This window comes from Tachypleus tridentatus, chromosome 5 (genome assembly GCF_004210375.1).
Source record: "Tachypleus tridentatus isolate NWPU-2018 chromosome 5, ASM421037v1, whole genome shotgun sequence".
NCBI lineage: Eukaryota > Metazoa > Arthropoda > Merostomata > Xiphosura > Limulidae > Tachypleus > Tachypleus tridentatus.
This window is the reverse complement of record NC_134829.1, coordinates 11885706-11907882: the sequence shown is the minus strand read 5'-3', so window position 1 is coordinate 11907882 and position 22177 is coordinate 11885706. Positions and strand designations below refer to the sequence as shown.

The 22177-nt window shown below is 35.1% G+C and overlaps 1 protein-coding gene and 1 pseudogene across 2 annotated transcripts; both read right to left on the bottom strand.

The window, feature by feature from the left end:
• Positions 1-1481: 1481 nt before the first annotated feature.
• LOC143250524 (uncharacterized) lies at positions 1482-12166 on the bottom strand. Its single transcript, XM_076501196.1, has 2 exons — positions 9989-12166; positions 1482-3363 (listed from the first exon to the last, which is right to left on the bottom strand). The coding sequence occupies exon 1, from the start codon at positions 11329-11331 to the stop codon at positions 10888-10890; it is 444 nt and encodes a 147-aa protein (XP_076357311.1). The 5' UTR covers positions 11332-12166; the 3' UTR covers positions 1482-3363; positions 9989-10887.
• A 4979-nt stretch (positions 12167-17145) lies between these two features.
• Positions 17146-19606, bottom strand: LOC143250523 (protein BTG2 pseudogene; annotated as a pseudogene). The gene has a single exon (XR_013028225.1). The product of XR_013028225.1 is annotated as a protein BTG2 pseudogene (transcript).
• Positions 19607-22177: the final 2571 nt, after the last annotated feature.

The following is a 22177-nucleotide window of genomic DNA, read 5'->3' as shown; positions in this document are numbered from 1 at the left end:
GCCTTCCCTCTAGTTTTACACTGCTAAATTAGGAACGGCTACTGCAGATAACCCTCCTGTAGCTTTGCTCGAAATTCAAACCAAACCCTCGAAGGTAGATTATATTAGCAACTGTGATAATCTTATTTGAATGTTTGAGTTTATTTTGTGTTTAATGAATGAAAATGCAATTTCCTCCTGAATATATCTTTGTATCACTCAATGTATCTCAAGCCTTTTTATGGTTTTTCGTTTCTAAGTTATCAAACAAAAAACAAATCTACGTGCAACTAATTACATCACAGACTACTCATCGACGATCAAATGATTCAAAATGTCTTGTGAAATAATTCCATATGATTACGCCTAATCAAAAGTTATTTTTGCACTATGATTGTTTACGGTAGATATTTTTACATCAAACAAATGAACATCTTTCCGATTTGTAATCAAGGGTAATACTTATAACAAGAACATTTCGAAACCAATAGATTAACATGTAAATAAAAGTGTTCTCTGACTCACGAACAGGTACAGAATCAAATATTGTTAGAAGCTATGCAACAGTTAACGATAACCAGTTTCAGACTGTGCAAATAACTAATTGTTCAAATAAATGAAAACGCCTTATGTATACATGGATTTATTTGTAACATACTGTAATATGTTTATTTTTTGTTTTGTTTCTTGTTAAGCACAAAGTTACACACAATGGACTATTTATGCTGTGCCTACCATGAGTATCGCAACCCGTACAATTCACGCTGAGCTATTATAAAAGTTTTTTGATTGTATATAATTTATTCCAGGCAACACATGTCAATTATCTGATTGAGAAACAATGACTTACAATACTATTCAATATATAGATAACTGTAAGTTACTTATTGTCAATATACTTTGTGTCACTGGAATAATTAACTTAAATTTAAATATCATGAAACATTATTAGAGTCATATCATAAGTAACAAAATCAATAAATGTATCTTAATCATAATCGTGATAACGGGTTCGAAACCAAACATTGATTATGCTTGTCCTTTCAACGTTAAGGGGTATGCATGGCAGCTCCACAAGTTATTTTATATACTGTAGATAAAACAGCTTGTATCACCGGCTGGAAATACTTTATTCATTTGAACTATGATAGAATTTTGTTTTTGTTTTTTATGGAACAACACGAGTTAGTCTTAGATAAACCATCTTCTAGTCAATCGTATGAAGTTTAATTTAGTCAACATGACCACCATGTTAGGCTTTGTTTCCATTAAACCTTATCAGCCTAGCTACTTGAAGAACAAATAATGTCGCTCAAAAGAAATGTAAAAAATATATATAAATTATTTTATTAAACCTTTTTTAATGTTTATTACATTATTAAATAAAACCTTCTGATTAATAATTTAAGAAATGACAGCTTGTTTAAAATTTTGGTATAATAAAGTTATTTTTATTGTAAGCAATTGATTACAAACATAATGAAACTGCACAGATTGTTTTTCGAAACAAAACATTGACAAAATTTACAATTTTATTAAATTGAAACTTCGTAGGAAAACTTTTTTCTAAAAGTTTAGAAAGATGCAAAAGTCAATTTTTAAAATCAACAGCAAACAAACACGTTTGTTTGAAAACATATAACAATAAAATTTTTAAATTCCAAAGTTGAGAAATGACATAAATCTCATATATAAATATATAATATTTCATTTCCAGAATATAAATAACTTCTGGAAAGCAATTTTAAAGCTGCAAAACACTTCATCCAGTAATTTCATTTGCACTGTAATAAAACAAATTATATTACACGTTTGTTTTCGAATTTCGCGCAAAGCTACACCAGGGCTATAAGTACTAGCCGTCCCTAATTTAGCAGTGTAAGACTAGAGGTGGTTGTGTTTTGAATTTCGCACAAAGCTACTCGAGGGCTATCTGTGCTAGCCGTCCCTAATTTAGCAGTGTAAGACTAGAGGGAAGGCAACTAGTCATCACCACCCACCGCCAACTGTTGGGCTACTCTTTTACCAATGAATAGTGGGATTGACCGTCACATTATAACGCCCCCACGGCTGGGAGGGCGAGCATGTTTGGCACGACTCGGGCGCGAACCTGCGACCCTCGGATTACGAGTCAAACACCTTAACCCACCTGGTCATACCGGGTCTTCACAAAACAGGTGTATCAAATCAACACCCACTCAAGCTTCATACAGCTGAGGCATTTCGTTATTATTTGATCACCTTAGTTACAGATCTTGCACCACTGCGGTAGTTAATGACACTAAGGTAACATTCTTGAAAGTTAACAAGGTATTTACCGCTTTTTCAGGTTTATGATTTCGAGGTAATACACAGACCAGGTAGAAATCACATTAATGTGATTTAAGTAAGATCGAGAAAGAAAACTTAAGTGCTTTACCCTTAAATAGTGATACTCTCCTAAAGTTTAATCTGTAACAGTAACGATAAAAATTTCCGTCAAAAATTTTTAAAGGTTGTTAGGAAAATTTGTGGTGTCATCAATCCAGCAAAGGTGTTATTCTTCATCCTGTGATCCTATTTAATTAGTTTTACTTTGAACTGCTCATTTTTGATGGAAAATTTGCTACACGTATTGAACTGTATTTGGACGACATTCTGGCTAGAACTGGACGAAGAAGATCATCTTCAAAACTTGAAAGAAGTGTTAACTAAAGAGAAATGCTATATTCTTTGGAAAGAAATAGTGACATCGGAACACAAATAGGTTCAGTGGGTTTATTCTATGTTATCAAGGTAACATTAATTGTGACAAACTAATACATATATTTTATTTCTTCATCATAAAGGAGTCACTGTTTCTTTATTCTGATGTAAACTTTCTTGTGTTGGTGACCTGTGTGACATTGCCACTTACTGCATATCTCTGGTATTTAAATGAATAATTTTTGTAACTGGATGAATATCATCTAATAAAGACATGTAACATTACACTTTACACAGGTGTAATAAAGTGTCACTATATGTATATTCCACTTACATGTCTCACGTTTTGATTTTACTTTAGAACTTTTTCATCTTTCTATGATATACTGTGAAAGACTGATCAACGTCTCCTTGACACATCTCAAGTAAATTCTTTGTGCATTTGATGTTATTGAAACATGAAGTAAAATCACACTTTTTTAAATACTGATACAAAACCACATTTCTCTACTATGTTTGTACGAGTTTTAGTTGGCTTGTTTGCTTCTACTGTGCTCTGTCCAACACGAATATCCAAATCACATTTCTAGCGTTGTATGTCCGCAAACACACCGTTGTGCCACTGGGAGGCAGTTTTAATCGGAAAGCAATCACTATATTCCATTTACTGAACGAAAACCTAAAGCCAAAGAGTAAAACCTATTCGAAAAAAAAATCTTCATAAATAGAACTCAAACAGAAAAACAAGATTATACATATATATATGATGCTGTTGTTTGTTGTTAAGCACAAACCTGCATAAAGAGCTATCTGTGCTCTGCCAACTACGAATATCGAAACCCGATTTCTAGTAAAGTCCACAAGCGTAGCGCTGGGAGACACACACACACACACTTAATCAAGTGTCTATATCTTATGTTTCTGTTTTGTGCAGGTGTGCATATACAAAAGGTGTTTGAATGAGTATTTTCGTTTTAAGGTTTTATAATAAGTAGTCAATAAAACACAAATAACTTGTGTTTCGTTATCGATCTTTATTGCATGTATTTTTATTAACTTCCTTATTTTCAAGATTGTGTAGCTTATGAAAAATAAAATAAAAGTATTTGCTGAACATGGCTATATATTTAAACCCATCAATTTACTGTTAAAACGAGCAGTATAATTTACAGAAGCCGTTATTTGTTGACATTTCCTGCCGACTTAGGAACATTATTTATTTGTTGAAAATGATTGTCTATTTATAATTTTGTTATTGAAATTAATTCTCTATTTAAGGGCAGCCTTTATTTCTTGAAAATCTGAGGGCTTGTAACGTCTAGTGGCTCGGCATGGTCAGGTGGTTAAGGTACCTGACTCGTAATCTGAGGATCGCGGGTTCGAATCCCCGTCACACCAAACATGCTCTCCATTTCAGCAGTTGGAGTGTTATAATGTGACGGTCAATCCCACTATTCGTTGGTAAAAGTGCAGCCCAAGATTTGACGGTGGGTGGTATGACTAGCTGCCTTCTCTCTAGTCTTACACTGCAAAATTAGTATCGGCTAGTGCAGATAACCCTCGTGTAGCTTTGCGCGAAATTTAAACCAAACCATAACGTCCAAAATAAGGTTCCTATTCCTGTATTTAGCAGAGGATAGATAATGTATCGTGCAGCTTTATTGCGTAACACCAAATATACAAAACAAAAACAATGTTCATTTATTTAAATTGTCTATTTACATATGTCTTTATATTATTTGTTAGAACTGGCCTTTGAGAACAATGTTTATTTGTTGTTGTACATTTAAAAACTGTTTATTTGTTGAACTTAGTTTCCTGTTTAAAAAGGTTTATTTATTGCAACTCGCTACCTAATTAAAAACAGTGTTTAATTGTTGAAATTGATTTTCCGTTTGCCGAAGTATATTGTTTGTTCGCAGAATGGGATTTTTTAAAAATGACCTTTCAAAATGACATTACATTAAGTTGTAACTAATTGTAGAAGCTATATTATTTTCTTAACTATAGGGCCCGGCATGGCCAAGCGTGTTAAGGCGTTCGACTCGTAATCTGAAAGTTGCGGGTTCGAATCCCGGTCCCACCAAACATGCTTGCCCTCCCAGCCGTGGGAGCGTTATAATATTACGGTCAATCCCACTATTCGTTGGTAAAAGAGTAGCCCAAGAGTTGGCGGTGGGTGGTGATTACTAGCTGCCTTCCCTCTAGTCTTACAATGTTAATTTAGGGACGGCTAGCGCAAATAGCCCTCGAGTAGCTTTGCGCGAAATTCAAAAATTCAATTCAAATTCTTAACTATAAGCCAAATGTTGCTCTACTATTATCACTAAAAAAGTTTCTTCGAAACCGATTTGTTATACATTTCATCACCGGGTTAAGTATTATCTTATCTTCTAATGCTAATCCTAAAAGCGTCATTCAGGATTATGTAAAAAAAAAAAAAAACTACAATGAATTTCCTAAGGAAAAACTTTAAAGAAAAAATCAACCTTAGGTATGAGAGTCACAATATTTTTACACAACTTGAAATTTCATTTTCTTCTCATTTTAAAACAGACTAATTTTTCTAAACAGGATTAACACCTGTTTTAGGTGTTTCATGACACCTGGCGGCGGCGTTTATTATAATCCTAGACCAACTGTCTTTTCCCTCTGTATAGACTATAGAGCATAGCACACAAAAATGCGAACTTTCAGCAGGTATTTTTTCATTTCACAATACTGTCCTAAAAGCAAAAAAAAAAAAAAGGTAATTAAGAAACAGGAGAGGGGTATCAGATCCGGTACAAACCAGTTTTAGAAGAGATTTACAGACCATTTGTTAAAAAGCTTGTCACTTTTAGGGTTATATGAGAGTAATTGTTAGTGCACTGCTCCGGACGTGAAAGTTTAACCACTTTTTGCTCTTGTTTGAATAACTTTACGAATTCTTTAGAAAAATATCCATTTAACAATATAATCCAGACTATCCTTCCTTTTATTTAAGGTGCATAAAACCGTACAAGTTACATTACCACCTTTTTAGAATCAGATTGATTTCAATACTTGAGATTAACTATTAAATAACTCGATTGCTACTTTTGTTTTTGAATTTGTTTGTTTTCGGAATTTCGCACAAAGCTACTCGAGGGCTATCTGTGCTAGCCGTCCCTAATTTAGCAGTGTAAGACTAGAGAGAAGGCAGCTAGTCATCACCACCCACCGCCAACTCTTGGGCTACTCTTTTACCAACAAATAGTGGGATTGACCATCACACTATAACGCCCCCACGACTGAAAAGGCAAGCATGTTTGGCGCGACGGGGATGCGAACCCGAGACCCTCAGATTACGAGTCGCACGCCTTAACACGCTTGGCCATGCCGGGCCCGATTGCTACTTATAAGACGTAATTAATCTAAGGAAACATTTAAACATCCGTAGGAAAACGAGATCAGTACAAAAAATCCTACTAAGTGCAACCGACGCAGTCATAGAAAAACGTGATTAGTGTTAAAAATGATCCCTTAATGCACTTTCGGAAAGACTTAATTGTTCTAAGACAGCAAAATCTTACTTTTAATATATATAAATAAGCTCAAACATCAATGTTATTAGAAAAAAAAAAAGAGACTAATCAAATGAAACTACACTCTTAAACTGAAAACTTACTTAGTTGGTGTGCAAACGCTCACCATTAGAACAGAAACCATAGTTTACATAAAGGTCAATATCTCCATGTGACGTCAATTGTTAAACAAACCATTTCAAAATTTTATATGCCATTCTGAACTTCAAATTTGAATTTGTTCGTAATGATCATTGAATTGTTGGAAATGATGTAAATTATTAATTCACTAAGAAAACTTTTAATTAAATAAGGTGATTGTACTTCACCTCTGATTATTTTGTTTGTTTTTATTTCGCGCAAAGCTCCAAAAGGGATACATGAGCTAGCCGTCCCTAATTCAGCAGTAAGAGCTAGTCTCACCACACACTACCAACTCTTCAGTTACTCTTTTACCAACAAATAGTGGGGTTGGCCATAATATTATAACGTCCTTACGTCTAAAAGATCGAGCACCTTAGCTCAAAGTGCGAAGCTTGCTCTGAGATTGGATAATTCTAGCTACATTTCTATACGAAGAACTAGCTGCATACAAGTCCATGCCATTTTCACTATTAAAATTTGGTATTAGATGAATGGATTTCGTGTATTCTGGTGGCAATCAAATTATAAAAACATGAGTTTCATCCTGTACGTCCGTTCGTATATTTGCAATAAATGAGTTACAAGGAACAATTTCTGTTTATGAAAATTCGTTTATAACAGTGAATATTTTTTGTCTGTGTTGTCTTTAAGTGTAACATTAATATAATTTTTCTTTATAATTTAAAAAAGAAAAAAGCTAATTCGTTTCAGCTATAAAGAACAGTGAGTAGCAATTGTTGTCGTAATGATCAACACGTCCTTGATACTGAATAATTTATCTATCGTTTATTCGAAGAAAGTATTTTAAGATAAGACCCTACATGCTTAAATTTACTCAACTATATTCATCTGATTAAAAAAATAAACTGGTATCTTATATAGACTGGAAAAACATTATAAACGTGAGGAAACCATAGCTGTAAAACAAATTGTTTATCAAAAAATGAAAAACAAATATAAAAAAGATTTTTTAATTTCGCGGAACGTTACACGAGGGCTATCTGCACTTGCCATCCCTAATTTAGCAGTGTAAGACTAGAGGGAAGGCAGCTACTCATCACCACCCACCGCCAACTCTTGAGCTACTCTTTTACCAACGAATAGTGGGATTGACCGTAACATTATAACGCCCCCACAGCTGAAAAGGCGAGCATGTTTGATGCGACGGGGATGCGAACCGGCGACCCTTAGATTACGAGTCGCACGCCTTAACCCAACTAGCCATGTCGGATGTCATGGCAAACGAAAGGTAATCCTGATTGCTGTGTATTGTAATGTTTGTATTTTCTTATTTAAATCGTGAAGCATGCTACAGAGTAACATGCAACCATACTCGAGGGGTACAACCTTTGTTCGTACCGCTGATCCTTCGAAGGATGGAAATGCGGTGACTAATACGTGATGCAAGTGTATTAATGTGGGTTTTCCAGGTTAGTTAGGAATTAATATGAATACCTAAAAATTTAACAAATTTGGAGAGTTGGATCACAGTATTATGAATTTTGATTTGCACCTTGGATGTTCTTTTCTTTTCCTTTTTGAAACATCTAGAGAATAAAATCGCTTGGGATTTGTAGAGGTTCAGTGCAACCCGCCATTTGTCACACCGTGTGTGTAGGCGTTGATGGCAGTCTGGACACGATGAGCGGCTGTGACCGGGTTAGTAGACGTACTCCATACGGCTATGACGTCGGCGTATTGTGAAGCATGCGTATGAGTAATGGCGGGAAAGGAATGTCGTTTACAAAGATAATGTATAATAAGGAGCTAAGTACGGAACCTTGGGTAACTCCAGCTAGTAAAGGGAACGAGTGAGAGAGTTCATTATTAACTTTAGCGAAACGGTTATTAAAAAACTAGCTATCCAGCGGATAACGGTATTCGGAATGTTTATGAAGAACAGCTTATAAAGGAGAACGTTGTGCCACACAGAATCGAAGACCCGTCTGGCATCGAGGAATACGCCCACGGCAACCTAGTTCCGACTAACGGCTTGGAATAGGGATTCGATAAGTCTAACAAGGTGGTCAGCAGTTTGACGTTTTCGCCGGGACGTGTTGTGGATATTTGATAAGAGTTTATTAGTTTCAGCGAAGAAAGTAGGTCTATTGATAATGATTTTCTCTAATAATTGATGAGGTAATAGGTCTGTAATTTGAAGGATCAGACAGGTTCGATGAGAACTTAGAAACGACAGTGATAGTGGCTGTTTTCCAGTAGTTAGGGTAATAGCCATGCAAAAAGGAATAATTGTATATACAAAGTAGATAATTTAGAAAGTTCAGGAGTAGATGTTTGATGGTGCGGTTATTTACGTCATCTTCTCTGGGTGCGCTATTGCTTTTAAGTCGTTTGATGGAAAATTTGAGTTCGGCTAGCGTAAACGGTTTAATGATATAAGAGTAATGAATGGGAAGGTCTAAACTGAAGTTGGGAGTTAATATTTCGTGATGTTGTGATATTAAATTATTTATATTAAGGAAGTGAGTGTTGTCGAAAGTGGAGAGGTTAGGTGTCGTGAAGAATTTTTTGAGGACTTCGGCAAAAATGGTGCATTTGTCCTTGTCAGTAAAAGCCGTTTGATTACTATGTACTAAGTTGTGGGAATTAAGATTTCTTGTTGTTTTATTAGTCGCTTAATGCTGTTGTTGGATTGATTGATTAATGTTTCAAGGTGTTTATTACGTGTGAAGACAAAAAGTACACGTAGACGACGTGACTAGTTATGTGGCTATGGATTTCAGAAGTTAAGGTACAGTGATGTAACGGCGAGGTGCGAGCCCGAGTATGAGTGACAGAAAGGAGGGCATAAGTAATAGATTTAGTAAATTTAAGAACAAGATCGTCAAGGGCGTTGGGGCAAGAGATTAAGGGAGGAACATAGAAGGAAGTGTTAGATAGAATAGATTGGAAAACATCCCAGTTGGAATTAGAGAAATTAATGGTAGGAGATTTGGGAGGGGAAAAGCGGGGAGAGTTATCAAAAAGACAGAAGAAAACAAGAAAGTGCTCACCTCCGATGTGATCATTGACTTGACAGCCAGAAGTATGGGGTAGAAGATTAGGAGTGACTATAACCAGATCCAGAATATCTTGGGAGCCGTTAACATGTGTGTGTGTTGGGTGATCGTTACTAATACATGTTAGATTGTTCGAATGTAAAAAGTTACGAATAATAAATCCGTTACGATTGCTGGTACGACAGAAGAGTTCTTTGTGCTTAAAATTTTTATTGCCAAGGATTATGGAGTGTTTGTGGAGAGAAAAGACGTATTGTAAAAAAGCGGAGTCAGGGGGCTGCGAGGGGCTGACGTAAATTAAGACTAGGGTGATGGGGGAAGTTGTTAAGAGTTAGTTCAGCTAAAATAGTTTCATTATGGGACTGAGTGGGAAGCTTCAGAATTTTAATATTTATGTTATGTTTATAAAGGAGGGCAAAATGGGGTACAGAGAAGATTTTATAACCAGGAGGGTGAAAGAATGATTGCTATTCAGTAAGGTTTCATTAATGGAGATAATGCTAGAGTTTAGGGTGTTGCAGAGGTCGAAAAGTTCAAATTTCTTAAAGTAAAGACCACCTTGAATATTTATGTGTAAGAATGAAATCATATTAATTACCTGGAGAGGGCACTGACCTTTCTTGCTTGAATCCAGTGGTACATGGCACTCGAATCCGGGTTGCTGATGTCTAAGAAGAACTGACAGAGTGGCATATCCAGGAATATAGTTGTAGAGGGACTTGAATTTGTTTTCTATGACCATGAAAGCGACATCAGCAACAAAGGTAGAAAGCCGTTTGTGGAAAGCACTATCAAAATTTCTGGGTTTCTTGAGGATGGGCTCCGAAGGTTGTTGAGCTCCGGTCTTGTAAAAGTTGGGTTCTGGGTTTTCAGGGCTGCTGCATAGTTGACATACTGAGTCAGGACAGATTTAGTGTTGGCAGCAGGAAGGCTGGAGAAATCACTGGAAGGTCCAACCAAGAGTGTTGGTTTGCCAAGTTTCAGATTTTTTTAGTTTCAGCACTTGTTGGTATTTAGGACACCCGTAGTAGAAAGCAGCGTAATCACCATTGCAGTTGCTGCACGTAGTTTCCCGACGGGACCTCTAGCAGTTACTCACGTAGTGTAGGCCTCCATAAAGAACGCATCGTGGAGAGACTTTATGGGCAGCACGGGTATTACCAAAACTTTGACAGTTTAAACACTAAAGAACAGCATTCTCTGGTGAGGTTTTAGCAGCCTCAACAGGGTATTTGACAAACCAGAGAGTTATTCCATTAGAGACGAGATTGTTGGCTGCGACTTGTTCTCCATAGCATTGATGTTTATGGCAACGAGTTCGAGGTTAACTTCGTCCGTGGTGATGTCCAGTGGGATGCCTCGAATGACCACATGAAACTTATTCTGGGGGGCACCAGGAACGTGCATGGTGATTTTGGATCCTTTGAAGGGGGACCCAGGCCAAGGAGATAATAATTTCGCATAGTGCCTCGGGTGAGAGCATTTGATGACCCGCCTTCGGGAGTTTTCTTATTTCAGTAAATCTCTGGAAAAGTTTTTAAAATCTCTTGAGCGATGTCAGGCTGGCGATAGGAAGCTGGAACGCCTTCAAAGATGATTGCAGGGGGAGTTTTAGAGTTGGCAGACACGATTGGGGACTTGCTCAAAGGAAACTGGAGGGGTTGAACAGCAAGTAAAGATTTACAAGCTTTCGATGGTGCAGACTTGGGAGGGTTGGGAGGGGCTGAGGTTGGTAGAGGATGCAATGATGGAGTGGTCTGGGACTGATTAGTACCTAAAGGGGCGAAATTTTCCGTGTAAGATAAAGAAGGGTTTAAGCTACGGTCAAAAGAGTCTCCAGAGTTGTTGGAAGAATTTCTGGCAACACGGCAACGCATTCGAAGTTTTTGCTCGGCGGAAAACGGTGGAACCGCTCCATCGGTGGTACGGAGACGTTTTTGCCGCTTCATTACATACATGTCAGAGTCCTGATATGGACTATTGTGGAGGAGAGTCTAAACAAATCAAGAACTACGTCTACGGAGCTACAGAAGAAGCGTCTAGTTAGCTCGAGCGATCGCCCGGTGGTACAACGGCAAGTCTTATAACGCTTACAAACCGAGTTTTCGATATCCCTGGAAACATACATAGTCCATTGTATAACTTAAAAGCAAAAATAATGGTTCTAGAGAACCTCGTAGTTTCCAAAATAGTTTTAACTGTTAACTCAATAAGTACCAGTAATTGTTCTTATGTTTCTAATGATATTTTTGCTAATACCTTAATAGTGGCAGTGAAACATTCAGCCTTGTTCTAATTCCTTCAGTGCAGCATGGAAATATTAGAGCTTTAGTGTTTTGTTGGCAAGTGACTCCCACGATCAGCTACTGCTGTTGAATAATTTAGCAAAGCTGTGAAAACAAATTTTGTTCTCTATCACAAAAAAATATCTTCAATTAAATTATCTCGACTGTAACGTCAAATGACAAAGTTTCTAACGTTAGCTTACAAAACAAAAACACACTAAGAGATAATGCTCCCCTCCAACTTGTTTCAACCTGAACAAATTTGCCACATGTTGCCATTATGCTAGTGATATAATTTGCTATCAGTTTAATGATCCACGGTAGGTTTGCAATTCTAAAATCTGGGATCCGATTCTCCGCTGTGGACAGAGCATAGGTAACTTATTACATACTTTTGCGCTAAAACAAACAAAACTAAAATAACTTAAGACAACAGTTTTTGTCTGGTAGCAAAATAATGCAAAGATAATTTGATTTATTCGAGGGTCTTAAAAATATGTTAACAACAAATCAGTTCACTATCATTAAATGATCGATTATGGGTCCTAGCAGAAAGGGCCCGGCATGGCCAAGCGCGTAAGGCGTGCGACTCGTAATCCGAGGGTCTCGGGTTCGCGCCCGCGTCGCGCTAAACATGCTCGCCCTCCCAGCCGTGTATAATGTTACGGTCAATCTCACTATTCGTTGGTAAAAGAGTAGCCCAAGAGTTGGCGGTGTGTGGTGATGACTAGCTGCCTTCCCTCTAGTCTTACACTTCTAAATTAGGGACGGCTAGCACAGATAGCCCTCGAGTAGCTTTGTGCGAAATTCCAAAAAACAAACATAGCAGAAAGATTTAACACACTCCACCATTGTTGGACCATGAGTTCTGAGTGCTAAAAAAAGATGTAACACTCCCCATTGTTAGACAATGAGTCCTGGGTACTAACAAAAAGATATAAGACACGCTTAAAAACTCGATTTTAATGGAGGCATTTTATGTCGAAAAAGGAATAATTTGAGTATTTTTATGCGTTAAAAACTTTCAACTCATTACATGATATCTTATTACACTCCATACAGATGGGACACATATATTCATCGCACTTGGTAATTTTATGTTTATCTGTGTTATATCACGACGTAAAGGATTGGCCTAAAATCTGGAAAAAAATGATTTTCTTTATAAAATAAACATCGGACCGCATCAATAAATAACCAAGTTTTGTTGCTATATTGATGGAATTTTGCTTAAATGTTCTTATAGTGCTCCTAAATTATTTATTATAGCTCTAGTGGCCAACAGAGTCATGAACCTAGAAGAAATACAGCACACAAATAGTTTAGAAAGACATCGAGCGAGTTAATAATTCTAGTGTTACACACTCGTTAATTAGGCCTAACTTCTTTCTTTATATTTATTAAACTGAATTTCGGTAACTGTATTAAATATTTTCAAATAATCAGTACAGGGATTAAACAAAATTGTACAAAGGATTAACTTTAGAACTTTAAATCAACTTACAACAGTATATTCAATAAAAGTTTGTACTGTGAGTACGTATACAAGGTAGTCTGAACTGACTCTTGATGATTCACGACGTAAAAACCGGACCACTCACCCATACGGCTTACGTTTATGCAGACATGTCAGCACATGTACTATTCGGAGATTCACATTGTTATACTGAAATTATTGCTTATAAGAATATATAATAAATTGATAAGCCTATTTATGAAATATAAATTTTATATTACGAACTAGCTAAATAGCCCGGATAAATAACGTTGGCAACATTTATACTGGCACAGTAGACAACATTTTAAAATAATTACATTAAAACCAATGCTCAAAACCTGCCGCACGTTCCAACGTAAGCTAAGAACTTTCTCAGTGACCACTTAATTTGGTCTAACGTATCAGGAATAAAAAACAACTATCATTAAAAATATGTATTACCTACATTCTACGTATCTATACCTCAAACGCTTGTCTCACTCGTAACCGCAACTTTCCCTAACAGAAGTGTTCGACAATACAAAGAATCAATTACATCATCCGCTTGTTTTGTGAAACGAAGCGGTTTGTTTTGAATTTCACACAAAGCTACTCGAGGACTATCTGTGCTAGCCGTCTCCAATTTAGCAATGTAAGACTAGAGGGAAGGCAGCTAGTCATCACCACCCACCGCCAACTCTTGTGCTACTCTTTTACCAACGAATAATGGGATTGACCGTCACTTATAATGGCCCCACGGCTGAGAGGGCCAGCATGTTTGGCGCGACGGGGATGCGAACCCGCGACACTCAGATTACGAGTCGCACGCCTTAACGTGATTGGCCATGCCGGGCCACGAAACGAACTGGAAATAATTTCATATGTTCACTGTAACTGAGGGCAATGTTGTAACAGCGAATAGAGATAATTTATAATTAATATTCTAGTTTCCGGCATTGTTGTGTATTTACAGCATAAGCTTCTTCCTGTGTTCAGTATTATACATCACAATTAAATCAGAATATAATAAAACATGAACTTACAAGATTCTTTGAAACCTTTCCTGACACTTTAAAAAAATAAGTTTGTTAATAAAAAGCCTGTAAATAATTATTAATAAAGCTCGTTCACAAAAGGGGAGTAAACGAATATTAAATTATGTTTGTTCATAGAAAATAAATAATTGATTAATAACTTATAACAACCAATAAGAATTAACCATTTTATGGATAGTACGACAATACAGCTGTAAATCATATGCATAGCAAGTGTCTTTTAACTTAGGAACAAAGAAATGTAACGATGTATTTACTGGTGGTCAGACTTTTTTGTGTATCTATTCGTTTAAAACAGTGGTTCCAACCTTTTTTATGCCCCGCACCCTTAAAAACTTTTAATATGTTCTCGCACCCCTCAGAGTAATTATTTATTTAAGAATAAAGGTGAAGGTGGCCAAAACAAATATTATCTCGCACCCCTGGTTAGGAACCACTGCTTTAAAATATGAATGCTTCCCTCATAATAACTTTTATTAAATTGTTTTGGTATGCGAACAGTTGTTATAAACGACTTTTATTTATGTACTAATTTCTCTATCGGGATTCGAATAAACAAATTTAATCGAGCCCAAGAATACATTTCATTTACCAAAAATATTTTTAGTCTCTACACTCTTTAAAATGCCGAATAGTCATGACAACTAACGTGACACTTTGACAAGAAAAAAACGTGTCGTCGACTTTGCTTTCATAGACTCGTCGTAGCATCTCAAGTATACAGCCTAACCCAGTCAACACTGGAGATGGAGTATTTTAATTTAATGCTTGAAAGTGATATATTTTATATTTGCAGAGTCGACTGCATACTAAAAAAAACATTTGCGGATTAACAGAGTAATATTCTACGTGTGCAAACTTAAAACTTCACCGTTAACATCTGACCCATAGCTTAGTAAAAATGACGTATTAATTAACACGAAATTTGATGTAGTTTAAATGTCCTTTAATAGTAAAATCTTTCTAAAGACTGCAACACAATTATTTTTATAGTACTGTATCCACTGGGTTAAATCTGAGATGCACACTTTCGCTACTAAATAACTTGTAGCTACAAAATTACTTGGGAGTAACACGTCCTTTTCTGAAAATTCACACTTATAAATAGCAATCAGGAAAATATACACATTGATAAAGCATATCAAAAACTTTAACCACCACTGTCTGCCAGCATAATTTTAAATGAAAATTTAAATTGTTAATCAAGCTATCTTTAATTTTATCACTTACGAGAACAATTTGAAAACGCTGCTACATTCGGAAGTTTACTAACCTATCGTCACGAAACAAGTACGATGTATTTTTTTCGAAAAAATATATTTTTTAAGCAAAGCAACACAAGAATAATGGAAACATAACACTCAACAGAAATTAAAACTTTGATCGAAAAAGTTGAACACAAGTAGCTCATTATTATTTAGCATGCATATGCTAGTTCTAAAATTGCTTTTTAATTCGGCAACATTTTTCTCTTCTTGATTCCCAACATATTCACAGTAATAAATAAAACGATTTGTATACGCACCATAATAAAATGTGTTACTATTGATGATTGCAGAACAGGTCATAACTACAGCGACTATTTCTTCTATTAACCCTTTCGGGTACAGGCATTTTGTATTGCCAATAACCAGGAAATTTCAAATAGTGTGTGTTGATTTATGTTACTGAAGAATGATTATACAAATCATATTTCAGTAGGTTAACGTGAAAATCCCTTATGAAACTGAAGCACCCATATTTCAAATATGAAATAAACAACAACAAAGATAATTGTATGAATCCAAAGAATTGACACGTTATATCTAATTCCAATATAGCCTTTCTGCTAACTTGATCTGTGTTAACCGTCTTAATTAACTCGAGTTTAAGTATTTTCTGTACTCTCTCCATTGCTTTAGTATTTTCCCTATTTATGTATGCACTGTCTTACCTTTTAATGTTATAATTAGTAACACAAACTGTTTTTCTTGTTGGTGTAGATTATGTTACGAAGAACAAAATACTATTTTGATTTTTATAGTTACATGTTCATTAATTTGTAGATGTCATGAGGTAGTGCAAGTCAGACAAGGAAGTTATTTTTTTTAAACTTCATATGCAATGAGTTTTATTCAGCACATTATTTTATGATTAGAAAAAAAGAAATTTTTCTGCCAAATGTTTGGAAGATACTTATTCAGGAATTTACTCAAAAGTCTTTCATTAGTAAAAGTGTTCTTAAAATTTAAGACAAGTTTTCTATAAACAATGTATTGAATTCAATGTTTTAATTTTCATTGTACTCACTTTTTCTAAAGAAGCTAAGTGTAATAGCACTGACAAAAATAATGTGATATTTACATTCTATAAGATACACTTCAGTATTAATAATAAACAAATATTTAGATTGTCAAATACAGCATAAGAAATTATTTTATGATTACTACTAGCAGCATAAAAGATTTTTACTTTTAAACCTGTTTTTAACAGTAAGATAGTTAATATCATAATTCCTTCTTAGACAGCTCAGTTTAATATAAAAATATTTGATCATGGTGTTTTTACTGGTTGTGCTTTGTCTTTAGAAATATTTCAACCTTTTCTTTTATTAAATAAAGAATTCTATCATCCAAACTAAAGCAATATATTATGAGATGATGCCAATTAAAATTACTCTAACTGCTTAAACTTTTCTGAGCATTAAAAATTCCTATACATATATTGTACTTTTTATAAAGAAAACCAGTATACTATAATATATACAAAGATGACTAAAAATAATGAGTCAGTAGACAGCATTATGCCTACACTTTGATAACAAAAAGAAAAGAAAAAAAAGACTATTTTACTATGAAAATTTTCTAACTTTGGTTTAGTTGAGACTATGAGAACAATTTCTGGAAATGTGAAGCAAACATGGTAAAAAATTTAGAAAATTATTTTCAGTAGTAAAAATAAATTAGGCCACAAAAATTCTGCAACACCACAGGTTGTTTCTTTATTGTGGTTACAGTACAAAAGTCCATGTATGAACATTACTGTACACATAAAATAGATTCTAACTTTATACATAAATTTTTTTTGTACAGTATGATAACCACATACAGGAAGAACTTTTCAGACATTGCTGAAAAACAAACACCATGCACACTTTCATAAACAACTCCTTCATGGCATACCAAGGAATCCACCAAAACACAGGGTATTTGGGAAAACAAAAGAGCTTTACAAACAGTTATAACTTAGATCTATTAAAAAACTTTGTATTCCAAACACTGAAAGGATACAGCTACATATGCATTATTAATTCCACTTTTAAGCTAAAGAATATATATAACAAATACCTTTAGAAAAAATTTGACAGAATTTAAAATTCAAAAGTTTATACAGACAGTGCATTTATTTTTGAATCAAACTTCACTAATCAAGTATAATTAAGTAGACAGCTGAATTATAAACCAAATCCCTATGGTCACAAATTAAGCATCAATAAAATTTTAAACACACAAAATATTAAAAATTCAAAATGCAATGGGCATTCAAACAAACAGTTGGTAAAGAGCATAGATACACACCACACCACAATTAACTTGTTGCTAAGATGCACACTTTTCCATTACACTCTTTAATCTAGTTTTAATTCTTTGAAAAATCTTGGCACTAGATTTCCAAAGAATGATGCATATTATTAATCACTACATATTTTCACTTGATATCTTCAAAACTCATATGTGCTTCTTTGGCAGTTCTGTCAAACATTTTACAAAAATGAAAGTAATTCTATTCCAATGAAGAACATCAATCTGGGAAAAAGCTACTTATTGATATACTTTCAAATTCAAACATAATAAAAAAATGTAATACAATTGTGCATATCAGTCATTATTTATCAAGTTTTATGATAAAATTATTTTGGTAACAAAAACTAATTTTATTTAACAAAATATGACGACAGTCTTATTATTTTAAACTTAGAGCTTTTCACAATAAAATTACAAATTTGTTGATTCAACTGAACCAAAATGGGTATGTAGCCTAAACTGCAAACATAATATGAAATTATCAGAAAATGGACCTATTACAATTCTGAATAAAATGTACAAATAATTTGTTTCACTTACTCTATCTAGACTAATGGTTTAAAATTACTGTATTTCAATATGTATTCTAGGCATCACTTAAAGGAAGTTTCATAAAACAAATATGGTGATATTACAATACAGCAACGACTGTAAAAGTGCAATGGTCCCGGAAGTGTTGTATTAAAAAAGCTCATATTTCTATGATCATGATTTAAAACTTACAAGATTTAAATTTGATTCTATAATACATAAAACCAATGAACAAAAATGTGAAAGAGATCACAATGTAATAAAATTATCCTTTGTGAACAACAAAAATTTTTTGGCAGTCAGAACTAACCTTCAGCTGGAAACATAGGCTGCCAGCTGCTCTAGACCCATATTTCTAGGCTCCAAATGAAACCCATCCCAGCCCATACTGCCCCTGATGTTATCTTTACAACTATATCTAGGAAATTTGCTTAAGCTTGCAAGAAATTGATTATTAGTGGGATAAGAAACACTTCCATTACTGTAACTACTCATGTCCGTAGTATTAACCCTGCAATCCAAAGATTCTGAAGAAATCTGATGTTTACTTCCTTCAAAAAGCACACATATACTACCATTTTCACCGATTCTATACGACACTTCCAACGGATCAATCCACAGCGAAAGTTCATTTGGAAACACTTCGCGAAGATGAGCTTCATCAAGACCGCAAGCTTTACCAGCCTTAGCAATAACTGGATCCATTTTATGATTGATTCGAAGACAGCGGTAACCAGATCCTTTAAAGGGATTTTCTGGAAACCAATGTTGTTGATAATGAAGTTTCAACATAATCTCCAGGTGGGTTCTAAACATATCGAGCTGGTTGAAATCAAGGGAATTCCCAAGTCGTAATAGATTTGTTAGAAAATCAGCAGCACTTTTAATCTCTTGCCTCATCTTAGAATACTGTTCCAATGAAAACAAATCAATCTCCAAAATTTAGCCACTTTTCTTAAATCTTAAGTTAATATTTAGTAAGTTGCAGTCTTATCGTTAGGCTTAACCAGAAACTAATATAGTTAACAAAATGGCGATCGTTGATTGCACAGTACACTACTTTATTGCTACTAGACACTACCTTCACGCACCTTTTATACCGATTCTTTGATTCTGGAGCTCTTAAGAACATAAAGGATCGTTTCTTAAATGTAGAATTACTATCGCCAATCGTATGATAATGGACGGTAAATAAATAGAAGTTCACTTCTACTTCTAGCACCACACAAACACAATTCCACTTCTCTTATTTTACTACATATGTCGCTTCAGCGTCTCGCTGACTCCTTTAAGTCCTATCAGCGCTTATGACGTTGTAGCAAATGCTACATGACGTCACCTTTTATCCAATGAAGTTCTCAGTGAAGCGCTTGCTTTGCTTACCCTCTACGTAAGACACACAGACGTACTAACGCATTCTACCAATCACGTTCGATTCTAGAATATTTGCGAATGTTGTGACGAAGAGGCTAGAAATGGTCAATAATAAATTCTTGAAATTTCGTATTTTCCTCTAACAAGTGCAATAAATTGAGATTAATAAGTGAAGTCCATAAAAAAACGAAAGCTTTGTCCTTCATTATAATTAACGTAATATATATAATTACTAAAATAAAGATTCTATAAATACTCGTCGTGAGTGAAAGCACATTAGTTATTGTTTTTTTGAATTTCGCACAAAACTACTCGAGGGCTATCTGTGCTAGCCGTCCCTAATTTAGCAGTGTAAGACTCGAGGGAAGGCAGCTAGTCATCACCATCTACTGCCAACTCTTGGAGTACTCTTTTACCAACGAATTATAACGCCCCCACGGCTGAAAGGGCGAGTATGTTTGGCGCGACGGGGATGCGAACCCGCGACCCTCAGATTACGAGTCGCACGCCTTAACACTCTTGGCCATGCCGGGCCCAGTACATTACTGAAATCCACTGTGTAAATACAATTAAAACTAGAACAAACGAAAATTTGAACCTGTGTTTTTAGGTATAAGGTTTTTATAAACATTTGTTCATTACATTTCGCGTGTTAACTTTAAGTCACTGCATACAAATACTGAGGAGTCACCGAACAGTTTAATGTTTTATCTTCACACTACAAACGACAAAGTGTTTGTACTTTCTAATGCATAGGGAAACAGCTCTGATGAGTATATCAGCGAATGCTGCTCGTTGGCTCCTATTCAAGACTGACGTGGATTTTAATCAACGTCACATCTCACTCAATGTGGCTGCTGTAATTTCCACAATATAGCCAAAAGAAAATTTTCTCGTCTCTTTATCGTAGAAAAAGTTACTGTTCTGAACATACGAATTATGAACTTGTATCGTTTATTTCTTAGTATTTAAGTGCAAAACTTCATAATGGACTACCTGTGCTCTGCTCACCACGGTTATCGAAACCCGATTTCTAGAGTTGTAAACCCACAGACACACCACTGTGTCACTGAGGAGCATGAATTTGTATCAGGCTTTTCTGGGCATTAGTGATTATAAATAACCAATAGGTATTACATTTCGCCTGAAAAACAACAAGAAGTAAATTACGTTATTGGTTTCCATGCATTGTTTTCAATACAATATAGTGTTTGTTTTTTCTTATAACAAAGTCACATCAGGCTATCTGCTGAGCCCACCAAGGGGAATCAAACCCCAGATTTTAGCGTTGTAAATCCGTAGACTTACCGCTGTACTAGCGGGGGACAATACAGTATAGAATATATAGTAATTTTGCATTGTGTTATCTGACCTTCCGATAATTCTGAAAAGTGTCATTTAGACTACTGTGTTGCGAACGAATACTTGATTTAATACTTGTTTCTTTGTTTGAAATTAAACACAAGGGGTTATCTGTGCTCTGCGCGCCATGGGTATCGAAACCCGGCTTCTAACGTTGTAAGTCCCAGAGATACACTGGGAGGTTGAATACTTATTATTATCATAGGAACATAATAATGGTTTACTTGTGTTTGTAAAACATAATAATCTGCTGCATTAACAAATAATATGTGTAATATTTATCTACCCTCCGTATGTTAGGCGTAATATTATTGAAGAAGTTTCGTCCACTTTTTGATTAAAATGTTTTACAAAGGAATGGTAAGACTCAAACAAAAATTCGTTACCACACTGTTACGAATAAATGTTATAGAAATTACCAACTGGTGGGAACCCATCTATACACAATATGCTCCTACCAAATGGCTACCATGTACTAATTTGTGTATTAGTCATAAACGCTCGTTTGTACAAAAGAATAACGGTATAGGTTAATCAGTCGCGATATGACATATGACTAGGAAGATAGAAGTAAAAGCTGTCAAGCTTTACGTTTCAGGCAGAACAAGCAAGTTGAATTAACCCATAAGACAGAAACAATCCGCCAGATGAAGCTGAAAATATTGTTGTGAAAAGGGGTCGGCGAAAAGAGAAATGGCAGGCACTATAGGAACAATTGTTACTTGTAATGCCCATGTACGAACCTGTGAAGAATATTATGAAGTTTTACCATTTTGATATGGTTAATGACATTACTGACGTCGGTAAGAAGGAAGCTATCTTTCTAAGAGGAGTGGGTGTTCAGATCTTTATTAATGAAAAATTCATTGATCCCTGGGAAGCGTAGTAGGTGAACTTATTGAAAACGCATTTCGACTTTTAAAGTAATGCGAAATTGTGCAGCGGTCCAAGTTTAATTTCAAAGAACTAAGAATATTATAATATTGTTGTAGATTACGTAGCAGAGTTAAAAAAATTAGCGCAGGACTGTAGTTATGGAAAAACGCTATTGCAAATGATGGCGTAATTCAAGTATTATTATTATCGACTGATTGAACTTTCCACAGACCATTAAAACACTCAATACACTGAATACGTTTAAAAAATAAATAAAATAT

Coding starts and splice junctions, on each gene's coding strand:
- LOC143250524 (XM_076501196.1), bottom strand. CDS start 11,331: ATGTATGTAATGAAGCGGCAAAAACGTCTCCGTACCACCGATGGAGCG.